Source organism: Poecilia mexicana, unplaced genomic scaffold (assembly GCF_051168715.1).
Source record: "Poecilia mexicana isolate PSO_F unplaced genomic scaffold, ASM5116871v1 scaffold_7, whole genome shotgun sequence".
Taxonomy (NCBI): domain Eukaryota; kingdom Metazoa; phylum Chordata; class Actinopteri; order Cyprinodontiformes; family Poeciliidae; genus Poecilia; species Poecilia mexicana.
The window spans coordinates 4,082,863-4,101,782 of record NW_028263376.1 but is presented as its reverse complement, the minus strand read 5'-3'; the positions used below and the strand labels follow the sequence as shown (position 1 = coordinate 4,101,782).

The window sequence follows — 18,920 nt, the reverse complement described above, 5'->3', positions numbered from 1 at the left end:
TAGACTTTTGCCTCTGCTTTCCGTGTGTCTCCCTCTCATGCAGGCCTGGTGATGATCGGAGTGATCATCGGCTCCAGGAAGGTGGGAATCAACCCGGACAACGTTGCCACGCCCATCGCCGCAAGCCTGGGGGATCTGATCACACTGTCCCTGCTGGCCGGGGTCAGCAGCACGCTCTACCGGTACAAAGGTAAGAGACTCAGAGCTTCCTCTGAACCATTCCGGATCAGACCACAAGATGGCAGCAACAACCAGGTTTCATTTCAGACAGAAACGACTGCACTGAGCTGTCAGTGAAGTAGTAGAGCATCAAAAGTTGATCTAAAATAATGATTCAGTTCAAGTTAAACCTGCATGTTAAACAGGTTTATTATGCAGAGTCAGTTTAATTTAACTGTTATTACATAATACTAATAAAAACATTTATTTTATATTACATTATGAACACACCACAGCTTACATATTTATGGGTAATATTGCTCTAACTAATTATTGGAAAGTTAAGTGGAAGACAAAAGTATAATTGACATGTTAGAACTGCACTGACCCATATTCTGATAACGATGCTAGCACAGATAAATAAGCTCCGTTTTTATTTATTTATTTTTTGTTTTTTGTCTTTGGACCCTCAGACCTCTGGTACCTGTCCCCCTCCGTGTGCCTGCTCTTCCTGGCTCTGATCCCGCTGTGGGTGGTGTTGGCCCGACAGAGTCCACAGATCAAAGAAGTTCTCCGCTCTGGCTGGCAGCCTGTTATAGTAGCCATGTCCATTAGCAGGTACAGGCAACATCTACAACTGATTTATTTCAGACATGTAAAGCTGAAGCTGCAGCACTGAGCAGAAGGTTTTAACCTCTGCCTCCCTGATCTTCTTTGTACACAGTGTGCTTCAGAGGAGTCAGGCTTTCTTGTAAATCTCAGTCAGTAGTTATTGTAAATACTTTAACTGCTGTAGGTGAAACCTGCTATAAGTAACCTGAAGAAAGAAGACGGCGTTCTGAAAATGTTTCTGAAATAGACTGAAAATAAGAGGCAAAAAAAGCAAAGAACTAAAAAAAATCAACTATTATGACAAAAATGTGCTCAAAAGAGGTAAAATGACCCATAAGAGGTCTCATTTTTAACATCATACTGTACGATGATCCATTTTACCTCATTTTTGTTGCAGTGAAACTCAGTATCATTTTACCTCATTTTCGACAACACAATATACTATGTGTCAAAACACAGTAGGTCAAATGAGTGATAGTTCAGTTTGATATTTAAAATGAGCAAAAATGACTCAAAGTAGAGTCACTATGGAAACTGGAGCTGTTTTTGATTTGGGTGATAAGGCTTTATGTTCACGGTAATGGACAGCAGGAGGCGCCATGAGGCAAAAACAAGATCAAAAACTGAAAGAAAGCTAGAATATATATACTTTTAAAAAGGAATCGTAAATAGAGCCATCTTAACTCAGCTGAGTAATTCTTTTAGTAAACCAACATTTTTCATGTTTCAGTTTTCATGAAACCTTATTTTTATTTGTGGAAACAGCTTTTCCAATGCTGTGTTAGCATTAAGGTCATGTTAAGTTGAGATAAATGTAACAGGAACCTGTACTCAGATGTTCTACAATGCTTAAGGAAGGAAGTAATTAATTAATTAATTAATTAATTAATTAATGTCAGATCAATAAGTTTTAGTTCCTTTTGCCCAATGTAGAAAAAATTAAAATTGATAAGAATTCTTGAGGAATAAAATTTTACAGAGAGTCACTGCATATAAAGATTAAGTAAAAATTAAAATATATATATATATATTAAGTACCAGTTACACAGTAAATTGACATGGTTCTGATTTCTCTGTGATTCTCTAATTGTTCAGTTTTGGGGGCCTTATCCTGGACAAGACAGTGAGTGACCCCAACTTTGAGGGGATGGCTGTCTTTACACCCGTTATTAACGGTAAGGTTCTTTTCTTGTGATACCACTCCTCTGTTTTCCTCACTTTTTGGTAAATTGCTTGCCTTAGTTCTGACCTATTTTATTTCTGAACTGACAGGACTGATGCATTTAAAATGACTGTCGTTTTAAAATGCATTGAGAGAAACAGTAATTTAGTGGTGGGCACCGCTAACTAAAACGTTAGCTACACTAACTCTAAAGCACTAATCATGAACATTAGCTCTGCTAATGCCAAAGCGCTATACCAACAAGTTATTTAGTGGAAGCTAATGCTAAAGCACTGAAGCTTCTCCAAAACTTTATATTTTATATCGTTTACTGTATAACAACATTAAATGAAACAGTTGTATGCCTCATGAAAAATAATATATAATATTCTACAAAAAGAGAAAGCTAGGACCTAAGGGTTCAAAGCAGAACAGATTTCAATTATTTTCATGCCAATTTTTTGTCAGAGTCTTTGATTTTCTGAATATAATACCTAACCTAATTGTATAATGCGTCAAACATTTTTGGAAAAATGAATATAATATTTAATATTTAAAAGAGAAAACTCAGAAGCTTTATGCATGCGTTTCCCAGTGAGGCCAAATGAGACATATTCTCATCACATATATGAGGAAAATTTTGAGGATATTCCGTTAATTTTGAAAAAAACACAATATCACGATTTTGAGGTTTTTCCATTAAACAAGAAACTCCACTAACGTCACACATGAATAAGTTTATTCAGGTGAAAATTCATTACGAAGCATGCTGCATCATCATCCATCTACCACTTCCTGCTGACTTTACAGTTTTCTATTACAGTTTTGTGAAATACAGTAATTTCATTACGGTCAACAAACCACCTCACCCTAATGCGAAAACATTTTATCAACAAACATGTTTTTTCGAAATTAGGGTGTTTACAATAAACTCAATTATTTTCAGAATTCCAATTTTCACTATTTTAGGTGTAAGAATGTGGAACTGTTCTTTTTACCAGGCCAAGTGTTTTTTTTTGTTTTTTTTGTTTGTTTGTTTGTTGGTTTGTTTTTTCTTTTCCCCCAGAATCACTTTTGGCAACAAATTATTTCTTATTTTAAGAAGGTGACGACGTGACTTTTGGCTTTTGGCAGAAACTTACCACGGAGAGTGGAATTGTTTCATATGCGAGAAGAGATCACTTTGTACACCAGGCACCAGACTTTCAGAAGTCAGCTAAGGAATCCCAAGCATGTCATGGAGCACCATGATCAGTCCATCCCCATGTTCTGCAGTTGGGAACTTCTCAAAATGCTCCAGTGCTTTTAAAGCCTCCTTCTGTTTACATCCCAGCAGCTCTACATGGTTCAGCATCACTGACTTCAACATGCTTTCATATTGGAGGCAAATGTTTCCCGAAGCATCGTGGATGACTTTAGACCTCTCTTTTGCCTCTCAGATAACATATGGTTTCAGTTCATCCCAGGATTACAATTTAAATCAGGCTGGGGCAAAAAAAAGGAAATGCTTGAGTTGGAGCAGCATTGCAGGGTACAGCAGCTCCAGGCTGCGGCTCCTTCCAACTCTCATCTGGTGGTTATGATTGTTGCTCAGGACTATTTCAAACTCAAATGTTATTTTTATTCCATCTTAATGGTAATTGCAAGTTTGATGCTGTTTTATTTTGGTGGCAATCCTCCAACGCTGCTGGAGTATTAAGAGGAATAGTTACTGTGTCTGTAAAAGTATCTGCATCCCTTTAACTTGTTCATATTCTTTCTCATTACAATCACAAGTTCAACATATATTGGGAATTTTATGCACTAGGCATAAAATTGTATAATTGTGAGGAGGAAAGAAAATACAAATCAGTGTTCAGTTAATTTTGAGTCTCAGTATAATATCCAATTTGCCCCGAGTTTCTGGATCTTTCTAGAAACCTTCCATGCTTATAATTCAAATATTGTTTTGTTTCCATTTTTCAGCAAACTGAAACTGTTTTGAATATCCATAACTGGATTCAGTAGAGAAATTCATTTTCAGTCACCATGTCAGTAAACTCATATGAGACCTATTTCAGAGGGAAACATTGGGATAGAGCTGGAGACACTCTGGATTCTTCCAAAAATGGTTTCTGATTACTAACAAGATTAAATAAGTCTCCTACTAAAAAATATTCATAAAAATCTACCCTGATTTTTATCTACCCTAATAAAAATCAGGGTAGATTTTTATTACAGATAAAAAAATCTACCCTGCTCAGAAGAATATCAATTCTAGAGTCAAGACAAAGTTTTATATAAGTGCACGTTTTGTGATTCCTGTCCTGCAGCTGTTCTCTACCTGATGTGGTTCTGTTCTGTTGTTCAGAATCTGTGACTTTATCCACAACATAGAAACACAATTTATTCTCTTATGGAAACACAGCTTATGGTTTATGTTTGTAACATTTTGGCACTAAGCTAACTCTGCAGAGCTGAGTGTACATTTTTGAAAATATTTTTCATTTCATATCGTCATTACTTTGGGTTGACAGTATGTTATCTGTTGCATTGTCATCACACTAAATTGTAAATAAAATACATTGAAGTTTGGAAAAAAGTGACAAAATGTGTGGAAAAACAAACACTTATGTAAGGCTCTGGAGTTTCAAGTTGGAAAAATGTGCTGAAGCACAAGTGAAGGCAAGTTAAGGGGAAAAAAAGAGGCCTGTAATGGAGCAGTTTGGCTGTGAGGCGATGCATGCAGAGATCCTCTGAGTATAGGAGAGAAACCAGTGTGAACCACTGATGGTGCTCAGCCAGAGTCCCACACAGCTGACAGGGCCTTTAATAACCAGCCACTCAGCCTGTCACTCGCTCTCATTTAGTTTCCACTCTAGTTCTCTATCCTTCCTCTCTGCTCATTTCCAAGTTTGCCAATCTGGTTCAAATTTCCTCTGATGTGCTTATAAAACCAGGCAGATTTTTTCTTTTTTTTTTTTCCATTTTCCTAAAAACCTATCTGTCATTGTTAAAAGTTTGAGATCCTTGGAAATGTGTCTGACATAAATGTGTTAAGCTCAGAGACCCTTGTCAACAGCAAAATGAATATGACTATTAAAAGTAAGGCAGTGACGAGCTTAATAAATAATCTCAGACCAAATAAAGTCAGATTGAAATACTAAAACTGCTGGCCATCTGTGGCACAATAAAACAACAAGTGAAAATGTCTTCTTTAATGCAGCTCAGACAGTTTTATGCAGATGCCAGAGTTTGACAGGTAATGAATTTTGCAGAATTGCAGCAGCGTTTACGGCTGCAGGCTGAGGAACCTGTCTCCATACAGTAACCCTCCACAGAGCAGGATTCAAACTGTTCTTTTAGGAGGTGTCTGGGGTCAGTCTTTGGATAAATTGTGATGTTAAGAGTTGCCTTTTTTAAATTCTCTGAAGTTTGTTTTTTTTTAAATGGTTTATTCAGCAGAAATTACTGTATGCTGAAATGGATATACACAAACGCACCAATCAGAGATTTTGTGGCCAGTTTCTGATCTGTGATTTGTCAGAAACAATCTGAGAAACGTTACTGTATGCACCTCAGATTGCATACAGTAACGCTCCACAGAGCGTTACTGTATGCAACGCTCTGTGTTTGATGTGACTCTTTGTCGCATCAAACATCCTCCAGTAAAAATGATGACAGCATATCTCATTCATACCACCGAGTATTAGGGCCATACAAACAAAAATGTAAAAATTAAGTAATAAAATTATGAAAATATTTATAACATTACGTCAATAAAGAGTGGTACGAGAATAAAGTTGAAATTATATGAGAATAAAGTAATAATATTACAATTGGTAATATTTAATACTACACCTTTATTCTAGAAAAGAATAGAAAATAAATGACTTCTCTTTATGCTATCACTGTAATTTTTTATTTTTTATTTTTTGTTAATTGTATTATTTTTTTTAATGTAAAGCATTTTAAACTGCATTGTTGTTGAAATGTGCTATACTGAAAATCCTGACCTGTCTCACTAAGTGACTGTCTGCTCTGCCTGGTTGTTAGGAGTGGGTGGGAACCTGGTGGCCATCCAGGCCAGCAGGATTTCAACATACCTTCACTTCTGGAGCGTTCCAGGTGTTCTGCCCAGCAAGATGAGCCAGTACTGGCCCAATCCCTGCGTCAGCTTCTTCTCCTCAGGTAGACTAACTCTTCTGGGCTGTGTCAATGAGCTCTACGGTGTTTTACCGCTGTATTTTTTTTTCTTTTTTCACCTGATAAACTAGCAAGGAATTCTAATGTTGGTATTCCTAACAGAACTCACATGAATAAAGACGTATTTTTGGTGTTATTAGCATTTAATTGTGGTGACAAAAAACAGAGTAAGACTGAATTAGAGAATCATTGATCAGGATTTTGTGATCGATGTATGATTTCCAGTTTTAACCTTTTAATACCAATCTTGGCTCATTCCAGTTTATATTTGAGAAGCATATTACCCATAAGCAGGTGCCCAGCTTCTTCATATGATCTGAAATACTTGGACAGAAAACGTAAAAAACCATAAAGAATCACAAAGAAAAAGAAAAAACACTACTGGCAATTGAGACATTGTTTTTGGTAAAAACAGAATTAATACAAGTGATGATGTATAATTTCATGTGGCAATTCAAACAACCTGAAAAGTGAAACCAAGAAGTTGCATTTTGCACTATTGGATCTTAAGAAGGTTCTAAGTAGAGCTTCACAATGTTAAAAGAAGAAATCAGCGTAAGAGACTAAAACCTTTGAGCAGGGAATTAATTGAAAACTGCATTTACACTCAAACATAATTTTTTCAGCTGATCAAAAGTTTAAGACCATAGCTCAAAAAAAAACCCAAAACAGAAATCAAAGTGTCAAAAAAAAAGGACTCAGTAATGAGTAGCTCCACCATTCTTGTTGATGATTTCAAACAATCGTTTAGGCATGCTTGATGCCAGTGTTTCCAGGAGGCTAGTGGGAACGTTGCTCCAAGTATTGAAGATGGCTTCATGAAGGGCATCCACTGTCTGGAACTGATGTCCATTTTTGTAATCTTCCCATGCCATCCATCCCCAAATGTTCCCAATTGGGTTTAGATCCGGGGAACATGCAGGATGGTCCAAAAGAGTGATGTTATTCTCTTGGAAGAACTCCTTTGTCAGGCGGGCATTGTGAACTGCAGCATTGTCCTGTTGAAAAACCCAATCATTACCACACAGACGAGGGCCCTCAGTCATGAGGGATGCCCGCTGCAACATCTCCACATAGCCAGCTGCTGTTTGACGCCCCTGCATAACCTGAAGCTCCATTGTTCCATTGAAGGAAAACGCACCCCAAATCATGATGGCGCCCCCACCACTGTGCCGTGTAGAAAACATCTCAGGTGGGATCTCCTTGTCATGCCAGTAACGTTGGAAGCCATCAGGACCATCAAGGTAAAATTTTTTCTCATCAGAGAAGACAACTTTCTTCCACCTTTCAATGTCCCATGTTTGGTGCACCCTTGCAAAGTCCAAACAGGCAATTTTGTGGCGTTGAAGACGTGGCCTTTGAAGACGTTTTTTGTTTCTGAAGCCCTTCTCTTGCAGATGCCGTCTGATGGTTATTGGGCTGCAGTCAGCACCAGTAATGGCCTTAATTTGGGTAGAGGATCGTCCGTGTCTTGACAGACAGCCAATCGGATCCTGCGGCTCAGAACTAGTGAAATCTTTTTGGGTCTACCACTTGACTTTTTTGTTCCATAACCCTCAGGATCATTTAAAAAATGCAAAATGACTGTCTTACTGCATCCAACCTCAGCAGCGATGACATGTTGTGAGAGGCCTTGTTTATGCAGCTCAACAATCCTACCACGTTCAAAATCAGTGAGCTTTTTTGCTTTTGCCATCAGAAGGTCTTGACAGTGTAAAGACTTGACAGAAAATTACATGGAATCCAGATTTTTGCACAGCTTTTGGCTTTTAAAGACTATGGTCTTAAACTTTTGATCAGCTGAAAAAAATCATGTTTGAGTGTAAATGCAGTTTTCAGAAAATTCCCTGCTCAAAAGTTCTTGTCTCTTGCACTGATTTTTTCCTTTAACATTGCGAAGCTCTACTTAGAACCTTCTTAAGATCCAATAGTGCAAAATGTAAATTCTTGCAATTTTTTGACTGGTCTTAAGATTTTGATCAGGAGTGTGTGTGTGTGTGTGTGTATATATATATATATATATATATATATATATATATATATATATATATATATATATATATATATATATATATATATATCATTGCTGTAGATCCTGATCTACAGCACTGACATTGGGATGTCATTCGGACTAGAGAAGTGTGGCCGGATGGTTACAAAGAGAGGGAAGGTCATCCACACAGAAGGGGTCTCACTCCCAGAGGGAACAATAGCAGACATAGAGCACAGCTACAAGTACCTGGGAATACCACAAGCAAATGGCAACCTCGATGAGGTCACAAGGAAAGGAGCCACAGCCAAATACCTCCAACGAATAAGGCAAGTCCTGAGAAGCCAGCTCAATGGCAAGAACAAGATCCGTGCAATAAACAGCTATGCCTTACCAGTAATCAGATACCCTGCCGGAATAATTAGCTGGCCAATGAAAGAGATGAAGGCCACGGATGTTAAGACTCGGAAGCTACTAACCATGCATGGAGGGTTCCACCCCAAATCCAGCACCCTGAGACTGTACACAAGCCGTAAGGAAGGAGGCAGAGGACTAGTGAGTGTGAGAGCCACTGTCCAGGATGAAACATCTAAGATCCATAAATACATCAAGGACAAAGCCTCAACGGACGATGTGCTCAGCGAATGTCTCAGGCAATGGGGAACAGAGGACGAGGTGCTTGAGGTACCATCATGGGAGGACAAGCCCCTACATGGGATGTACCACCGACAAATAACTGAAGTGGCTGATATCAGGAAATCCTACCAATGGCTGGAGAAAGCTGGACTCAAGGACAGCACAGAGGCCCTCATCCTGGCCGCCCAGGAACAGGCCCTAAACACCAGAGCAATAGAAGCTCAGATCTACCACACCAGACAAGACCCAAGGTGTAGGTTGTGCAAGGAGGCCTCTGAGACAGTCCAGCACATAACAGCAGGGTGCAAGATGCTGGCAGGGAAAGCGTACATGGAACGACATAACCAAGTGGCGGGCATAGTGTACAGGAACATCTGTGCAGAATATGGACTGGAAGCCCCGAGGTCAAAATGGGGGACACCCCCAAAGGTGGTGGAGAATGACTGAGCTTAGATCCTGTGGGACTTCCAGATCCAGACAGACAAGATGGTAATGGCGAACCAACCGGACATTGTGGTGGTGGATAAAGAACAGAGGAAAGCCGTTGTGGTGGATGTAGCAATACCAAGTGACCACAACATCAGGAAAAAGGAGCATGAGAAACTGGAGAAATACCAGGGCCTCAGAGAGGAACTGGAGAAGGCCTGGAAGGTGAAGACCACAGTGGTGCCTGTGGTCATCGGGGCCCTCGGGGCAGTCACCCCCAAACTGGAGCAGTGGCTCAAACAGATCCCAGGAACAACATCAGACATCTCAGTCCAGAAATGTGCAGTTCTAGGCACAGCCAAGATACTGCGCAGAACCCTCAAGCTCCCAGGCCTCTGGTAGAGGACCCGAGCTCAGAGGATGAAAGAGACCACCCACGGAGGGTGAGAGGGGAATTTTTTTTTTAATATATATATATATATATATATATATATATATATATATATATATATATATATATATGTGTGATTAACTGTGATTATGTGATTATTGAAATAATAAAAATGTATTTAGATAGCAATTAATACAGACAATACAGACTCAAAAAATGCTATTTGTTGAAAACAAAATATATTCAGAGCAGTAATTAAGCCAAAGTTGTACAATTTTTTTTAATTAAAGATAAACATACCTTATCTTACCTTATCTTTAACATACCTGTAAATATGTTTTAGCCAAAAGTCCTCAATAGGAATAGTTTTAGCTTCACCCGGTTCAAATTCACTGAAAAAAATGCAATGTTATTGCATTTTATACCATAAATAAAATAAATAAACAGTTTAAAGATGTTTGAGTAACTGAATTATTTTGCATGTATTTCTAATATTGTATAAAACGGTTTAAGTGGTTAATGAAACATTTGTAGAATGTGCCATTTTTTTATCCATTAATTGTCAGAATAATCAATAGATTAATCGACTACTAAGTCGCTGGTTGTTACACGTCTGGATTTATCTCCTCAATGACAGAAACTGTCCGTGTTTTTCATCTTGAGCAGCAGACATGGGAACATCAGGAAGATCAGTGGAGACTCAGCAAGGTGAGCAGAGGGAATAACGCTCCGTCTTGTCTTTTGCGTTCCAGGAGTGAACTCTAAGTCGGCGCGTGTGCTGCTGCTGCTGGTCGTTCCCGGGCACCTGGTCTTCCTCTACGCCATCTCACTGCTGCAGGGAGACGAGGCTCCTGTCACCACAGCCTTCACCATCTGCTACCTGTGTGCGGCTCTGCTCCAGGTAAACTGACTCAGCTGCATGCAAACACTGGGCCTCATTTATCAAAATCTGGTATAGACGGACGGGGATGCAGCAACAATCGTATGACAAGGTGTATGTGTGAACAAAGTCAGTCCCGAAGGTGTCAAGAAATGGCAGAAAAGGCTCGTTATTTATATATTAATACATTACGAAGTGAACTTCAAAATCCCTTATGCATCCGATTTTACACACTACGCAAAAAAAAAAAAAAAGATTTCCCATGAACCAGGTGAACCAAGAAGCAGTCATCTGAGGGTACGTCACATACTTTTCACAGGCCGATTAAAAATGGCTGCCACCACCTGTTACCCAACTGTGAGCTGACTGGTGCCCAGTGTTGGTGTTTGTTTGAGAAGTTTACTGCGTGTCAGCCACATTCTAAACCTGGAAAAGCCTCAGATAGTTTCCACACACACACGTATACATACAGTGAAATCAGTGACTGCTGGACAATTTTTAGTAATAAATCTCAGAAAACGGTGAATGATTTCTTTAACATTGCTGGGTGAAATGCTCATCTCCACTATCAGGGAACATAAGCTTTATTTTTCTGTAAAATATTTGTTGCTCTATATTTTCTCAGTAACTTTCTTTGGTTTTCCAACCATTTTTCTTTTCTAATTTTATTGCAAAATCCAACGACATTAATCATTTGAACTTCAGTAACTTGCAACACATTCAACATATTATCACATTACAGCCACAGATTCCTGTGCATTTTATTCAGCTTTATTACAGTAGACCAATACAACGCAGTGCATAACTGTAAAGTGGGAAAAATAACAAAAAGGTTTTAAAATGTTTTAGAGGGGGTGTGCTGTGGTGGTGCAGGGGTTAAGCACAACCCACATATGGAGGCCTTAGTCCTCAATGCAGCTGTCGCAAGTTCGATTCCTGCCCCGGCAACCCTTGCCGCATGTCTTCCCCTTGTCTTGTGAAATAAAAGCCACTAGAACCTAAACAACAGTTTTAGAGGTAAAACCTGAAGTAGGTGGAAATGAGTTATAAGTCCCTTAAAGTGCAGCATATTACTGTTAAAATCTTCAAGTGTGGATACAAGTATCCACACTTCAAGTGTGCCATAACATGTATATGGTATATACATGTTATGCCATATGTTTTTCATATTTTCTGTAGGCCACTTGATGACAGCCTTTACTCAAGATGGCCACCATTTTTGACACACAGTGTTGCCCATTTTCATGACTTGAATGAACCTTTTATGTGTTTAACATTAGCTTCCACTTGTTTTCTTGTGTATTGGTTTAGCATTAGCAGAGCTAAATTTATTTTATCCGTTTAGCATTAACACAGCTAAGTGCAGTCATGCTAATGACCTCATTATTTGACTCAGCTGTGTTGAAGTAGAGTTGCCCAGCCCTGATCTAATCGGTGAATTTAGTACAAAATTAATTTTCCATGACATGGTGGCGTTCTTGAAAAGTGGTTGCTAACAGTTTTTCTTGTTTGTTTTTCAGAAAAGCTAGCCTCTGGGTACACCTGTGCCAAGTTATGTTCTTGTATCCACATGTTAAAGATCTTGCTGAAATAATTGAACATCTGCTTAACTATTAATAAAATCCTCTCCTCCTAAGGTTTGCCATATTGTCACTTTTAATACTGGCAAGATGTTATTGTTTTGGCTGTTCTATTGGGCACATTCAGACTCTCAGAGACAATAACGACTGTCAAAAAAAACAAAAAAAAAACAGTTTTGTTATTAAGTTGTGGAGGCCAAAACTTGTTGTTCCTCTGTGACTTTAATAAGCTCCTGATTTCTTTCACCAAAAAGTAGTATTCAGGTACTCAGGGCAGCTGAATACAAATTCATGACACCCTTTTCAAATATTGAGTTGTAAAAAAAAAAAAAAAAAATTGTTGAGCTTTGAAGTTGTAATGTGACAAATTGTGAAAAAATTCAAGAATACTTTTTCGAGACGTACATTTCCAGTTGGGTATCAAATGTTGCTGCTTGGTGTGGACCGATTGAAGTTTTCATAAAATCAGTATGGCTGCTGATATTAGCCATACTGATTTTTTTTTATCTGAAAAGTGAGTAGATAATAATACAGTGACAATGTTGGCTCTGTATTGGTGGATAAGATTGCTTTTTCATGTCAGTATTGGCCAATCGCCAAGCTCCCATAATTAAGGTAATTTGGAACGATTTATCGAAGCACCCATACCTACTAACTTTAATTCTCACTTATTAAAATCCAAAACGCAGCCTGCTCCAAACACTGTCCTTTGTCGATTTTTTTTTTTTCCAGGTAGCCATTCTTCTTTACGTAGCCGATCTCATCGTCCGTCTGATGTGGAGACGAAGTCTGGACCCCGACAACTTCTCCATCCCGTACTTGACCGCTCTGGGGGACCTGCTGGGAACCGGCTTCCTGGCCCTCTGCTTCCGCTGCGTCTCAATGATTCACAGTTTGGGCCTGTGAAGTTTTTCCCACTAATCCCTGAACAAACACTGAGATAACACCTGTCTTTTTTTTCTTCTAAAGCAATTTTGAGAGTTTCTCCTGATCTTGATCACTGCGCCAGTTCAAACTGAAGCGCTACAAACCCAGGCCTTTATTTTCACTCTCTAGAGGAACACCAGTCGAGTCCCTGGGGTGAGCGGTTGGCCTCAGTTTGGAGTTGGGTTTACAGAAAAGACTTACAGCTGCCATCTTTAGGCGGGCGCTCTGTGCATGTATGCTGGAGGACATACAAGTTGCTACACAGAACAGTAATTGGATTGAATATGAGCGAATAGTTCAGTTTGCATTATGACTCATGTGTCCCGGTACGTTAGGTCAAGTAGACGGGGATGTTTCTGTATCTCCTTTACAAGCTCTGATCTCATTTTTAAAAAATTTAATTTAAGAGCTCTATCATGACAGAAATGTACAACAGAAGTTATATAAAATGTATATAAAAGGCCATTGAGGAAGAAATATGAAATAAACCATGGATCATGTCAGATTCGTTCTTTAGTTGAAGACATTGATCACTGTTCCTTTTAATCTTTGTCCCTATTTGCCATCATCTTCATCTGTGGCTCTATTGGCTCCAGGCTCTACTCATTTTTCTGTTGTCATCCTTCTATGCTATATTTCCCTCCATAGTAACAACTTGGTTGAAATAAAATTCTTCAGTTGGTCAGACTTTTACTTGACCACCGTGTTTAAAATCCACTAAGTCGCCGACTTCAGAGTTTGTGACGCACTAAATGTTGCTTTTAAATCAGTGCCAGTGGTAGCTGTGACATTTCTGCGGTCTGTTTGTGGCTCTTGGCAGCAGCTTTGTGCTTCTCATACTGCATATGTCTTTCTACAACCTTAACCCCGTAGTGCCAAGCTTGTTTGCACAGAATGTACGGAGCATTGTAAGGGTTAGCAACAGAAGTGAGTCAATGGCTCACATCGTTCAGTCAAGTAGAGATAAATTTGTCTCCTAGCAGCTAGTTACTAGTAGCCTCAACCGTCTGGAGTGACAGAGTAGTCCTCCAGATGCTCCCACACAGTTTCAGGTCAGAGGGTAAGCGACCCTCCATATCCTCTACAGGAGTAGTCAGCCACTACTGAATAATCTATACCACAGTGAGAAGGTAAAACTTTTCTATAGACACAAAGAAGGAAGACTGATACGCAAAAGCTGTTCTCAGAATGGAAGGGCCGAGCAAAACTCAACGGAAGGAAACTTCTTGACTCATAAATGTTAAAGGACACACTCTTGTTTGTCACACACACCCTCTCAGTCACATGAAATGAAAAGTTTATTGTCCTTAGAGAACAAACAGGGTACACTAAAAGTCAAATCAACCACTTTATTTTTATCTGATGAAAGCGGGGATTTCTTCGTTAAGTACAGCTTCTCTAGTTTCTGTTCTCTTTGGCAGATTTATTTTATTAACAAGTTCCAGTGAAACTTTGAGTGGGGAAAGATATTTGGCCTCACATGTTAGTGAACTTCCTCTGAAAGCAGAAGCTGGAGCTTCTCTAAAAAAATCCATGTTTACTGTCAGCCAAAAGAAGCAGGCAGAGTTCACCACTCCTCTGAACGTCTCCTTGGTAGCACCAAAAAGTGAGAAAGAATCTGATTGGATATAAAATTACTAAACAAGATAATTCAAGCTTATTTTACTGTACTTCTCCAGAAATCCAGTTCAAATGAACTGGACTTTCTAAGCCAACCAGTTCAATTAAAGTGGACTAAACAGGACTGGTTTGAATTTGTCCTTAATCAGAAGGAAGTCATGTTTTTGTAGAGTTTCTCCTTGTTCCAAACAAACCATGCTTCTATTTCGAAGGTTTACATTGAAGTCATAAATGGAAGGCTTGAGGATTCAGAACAGGGTATTAGAAATAATTTAGCCTTTTCCCATCAAAGTGTAGCTACCAACAGAGCTTTGCTAAGACAACAATGGCCTGGAACAGATTTCATTTCTTTTTATTCTCTCATTATTCTCTGTACTATGTAGAGCTAACCTTTTCCATTTCATTTAAAACACTGAGAAGGAGTTCACCTATTTCACCATCATTTGAATATTTGATTTTTTTTTTTTTTTGCTGTGATTTAATTAACATAAAAACACTAAAATAAGATGTTTCCAGCTTTTGTTTGAGTGTTGACATGGAGAGTTAAAGAAGCCTTGTAGTTCTGATTAAAATCTCATATGTTTACATACACTCACTTTCAAAGATACTCAGAAAAAAAATCCAAGCCAGTTCTTACTTGACAGTGCTGTGAAAAAGTATTTAACCCTTCACAGGTTTCTGATTCAGATGCTCCTCCACCACGGCTGAATTAGATTAACTTAAACTGGAACTAGGGCTGAGTGACAAATTAATTTTAGCGGTTAATCAAATTTATTTGTTTTTGAGTATTTAATTGTAGAAAAATCTGGATTTTTTTCAGACATGTACTCCTTGGGTTTCCGTAGTTCAGAGTCATGTGGGCTTCTGATTATTTGGAACTTGAATTCAGGTTAACTTACAGAACAGATGACTAACGCCAGTTTTCACAAATGTTTGTCATTTGTAATTTATTCTTGAGAAAAGAAGATGGGGGAAAAAACTACCAATTAAAATCAGAAATGTGGTATGCTTTTTCAGGTATGTTTGATACATGAAAAGTAAAAAACATTTTTCTATGTTTGATATGGCTCTGATTTTGAAAGTACAGTTCAAGATTAAAAATGGCTTATCTAGGCTAAATAAGCAGGAAATATGTTGTATATTTTTAGAAAACTTGTTTCATGAGGCATTAAAAACTGCAGAAATTTGACATCACACACCTTCCATATGTCTGGAGCATGTTGCAATTGCAAAACTGTGACAAAATTTTGCTCACATTTGTAAAGGAAACACAGCTACTGATAATCTGCAGCAGTACTGTGTGTGTGTGTGTTTCACCTAACCTCTTGTTCTGTGAGAATAAGAGTGGGGTCTTAGTCTCACTCTTATTCTGTGATAAATAGATCACTGCTATGTTGTGTTGTACCAGCATAAACATGTCTATAAACAGGGCTGGATGATTCAAACCTGAAGTTTATAATAGAATACCACCAAACAGTCATACAGACGAACTGTAGAATTCTGGATTGTTCTGTTAGTCATTGAATCAGATGAGTTTTCACAAAGTTTTTTTTTTTGTTCCTCAAAAATGCTTGTGTTCTGAACTTTTACCAGGATTATATGTGATATAACGAAGTAGTCCATACATTTTTTTTTACATTTTTACATGTGGTTTATCATCCAGCTCTGACTTAGAGAATAGAGTGTGATTGTGTGATATTGAACTTGTTATATAAGTAGTGATGCACCAGTCAGTCACAGCCAGTGATTGAAATTTGCCATTTTTCCCTAATTGTCTCTGGTCAGTAGTTTATGTAGTGCAAACTAGAAAAAATTAATCAAAATGTAAACAAAAAACCCCCCAAAAAACAAAGCTCAATTCCTTTCATTTTCTGTTGGATTCAAAGCTACTGGCTGTAATAAATAAGTGTTTGACACATTTACTCATTCATTAAAAAAAAAAAAACAAAAAAAAAAACGTTTTACATGCTATATGCTAAAGTGGTTACAAAGAAAACAGGACGTGACCCGGACCAGGAGCTGAAAACCAGTACAGGCCAGTAAAAGCCTGACTGGTGCATCTCTACTCATCTGTAGCATCAAGCTGCCTTGAAATCAAAATGAATGTCGACTGTATTGCTACTTAAATCTAATTTTGTTAAGTGTTTGGAATGTTGCAACAGTTTTTGCTTTCTGTAGGCAAAACTTTGTACTGAATTTAAATGTTGACACTGCCATATTATTATGAGAAGGCATTCACCTCAGCTTCCAGTGCTGTCTCATGTCTTACATGTAAATGGTTTTATTTTGATAAAAAACGGCCGTCTTTAAGGTGTGCTACTTTGCCACCATCACCTGTATAAGCTTATGAGGGTAGTGAAAGCCAGAACTGTAGAAAATTGTTTAATTTAATAAAGCATATCTGGTGGTGAGAGTTAAGTTTGGTTTTGAAAGTCTTCTTTTTTTTAGTTTGGCCTGATCAAACTGGTTAATCCACAATAGTTTAAACTTTTTTTAAACGTCAAAGTTTTGTGATCACAAGTCAGGAAAACATCAGACCTGAAATTCAAATATCAAACAAATAATGTCATATTACGCTATGCAGACGCTCTATCTGCACCAATGAAAGTTTGCATGCCGCTTCTTTGATGTGACTCCAACAGAAGTGTAGGCCAACCTATTTTCTAAATAATTCATTTTATAACCTCTTTACCTCTGAGAAACTTGAAATTAAACCGGTTCTTTAATGTTTTCTGTAAAAAGCAAATATGTAAGTTGGCTCAATACACTATGAAATATGTAGATCATTAAGAAGCTTTTTCTTCAGAACCTTCATTTCTGCTGGCCAGTCAGTTTGTCAGCATGTAACACCTCCCAGCCCAACAGGGGAGACTGAAGTCTTGTTCAGTCACTGGGAGACAGGAAGACATGTTCCTTTTATAAAAGAAAAAGCTGGAATCCTCAGCAATAAGATGATTCTGCTGGCAACAAATTTGTGACAAATTAGAAAGAAAATCACCAACGCAGACTTGTCAGCTCTCTCAGTTTTCAGTCGTCTTTAGGACAGAAGAGGATGGAACTAATAGCAGGTGTTCTTGCTGTAAACGTTAGGTATCGTCAGCGTTGACGCTGTGAAACTGAATTACCATCACTACAAAATGATAGGAACATTAAATATTAAAAAATGAAACCCTGAGAGGTGCATTCCAAAGAAGCATAGACCACAGATAAAACTTAAATATTTACTTAAACTGGATGATTTACTCCTTTGCAGGTTCAAAATCAATTACAGTTAAAGTTAGCATAAAATATCCACCGTGAACAGATTATTTCAACCATATTCAGATGCTTGATCCTCTCCCTCCACAAAGTCCCGGTAACAGTAAAATGACTAGCAAGGGATTTTTCTGGGCCAAATATCTGTTTTGTTGTTGTTTTTTTTAACCAAGTTAAATGCGATGGAAACTAACCTGAAGGTGACAAATGTGAAAAATCGTGTTAAAAGCATCTTTTCTTGTTGAAATGTGTTATCCTCCTGGAGTTCAGTTCATTATTTTCACTCAGTTGCATTAACTGAGAACCACCATGAACTGAAACGGTTCAGGAGGGAAACCCGGACATTCTTCTCTCCACTTACTCCCTCCGAGGAATCCCTCAGTTTCCAAGTTAAAACACACACACACACATGCACAGTTCCTCTAACACACATGTGTCAAACTCAAGGCCCGCGGGCCACATGTGGCCCGCCATGCCATTTTATGTGGCCCCCCCAGCATTTTATAGGCCGATGATCGACTTTTTTGAGCACGAATTGACTACAAACTACATTTCCCACAATGCATTCCGATTGTTACCAGCCAACATTACGGCTTCTCGCCACTAGAGAGCAGCAGAGTCACCTCAAGCTGCTTATTGATTTTCCCAGCGAATAAAACTGAGATGTCTACAAGCTAACATCAAAACGTCCAAGAAAAGAAAAGTCGATTTACAAGTAAGACTGTGAATGAAGATGTGTGAGTTGGTGTCAGGGCGGCAAGTCGCGCTAGACTTTTTTGTTATCCGTTATCTTGACCGACAACATAAAAAGAATCGGTCATGCACTATTTTTATCCGTGAAATTACAATCATATTAACATCGGCTATTTAGTCGCATTTTATGCGGTTTAGTTAATATTCACCGTGAATCCAGATCCCATCACAAATTAAGCAGATAAATGCATCTACATCTAAGCAACTTCACTTAAATTAATGTTACTTCACCCGCTGGGGTCTGAACGCACTTCCTCCTGGTTCCCGGTCTGCAGAAAAATCCGCCGCGTCCGCAGTGGTTGAGCAGCGGACTGCGCATGTTACAGTCTAATTAACTTTTGCAT

General features: G+C 38.5%; 1 protein-coding gene across 2 annotated transcripts in view; it reads left to right on the top strand.

Moving 5' to 3' along the window:
- LOC106906302 (solute carrier family 41 member 3-like) overlaps window positions 1-16,986 on the top strand; it is a 30,586-nt gene extending 13,600 nt beyond the window's left edge. For both annotated transcript variants that reach the window (XM_088006891.1, XM_014971526.2), the window contains 6 exons: window positions 44-190; window positions 633-777; window positions 1,867-1,946; window positions 5,969-6,103; window positions 10,314-10,462; window positions 12,754-16,986. In XM_088006891.1, coding sequence (XP_087863017.1) covers window positions 44-190; window positions 633-777; window positions 1,867-1,946; window positions 5,969-6,103; window positions 10,314-10,462; window positions 12,754-12,927 — 830 coding nt within the window. In that variant the 3' untranslated portion in view covers window positions 12,928-16,986. The remainder of the gene's footprint in view (window positions 1-43; window positions 191-632; window positions 778-1,866; window positions 1,947-5,968; window positions 6,104-10,313; window positions 10,463-12,753) is intronic.
- The last annotated feature ends 1,934 nt before the right edge of the window (window positions 16,987-18,920 follow it).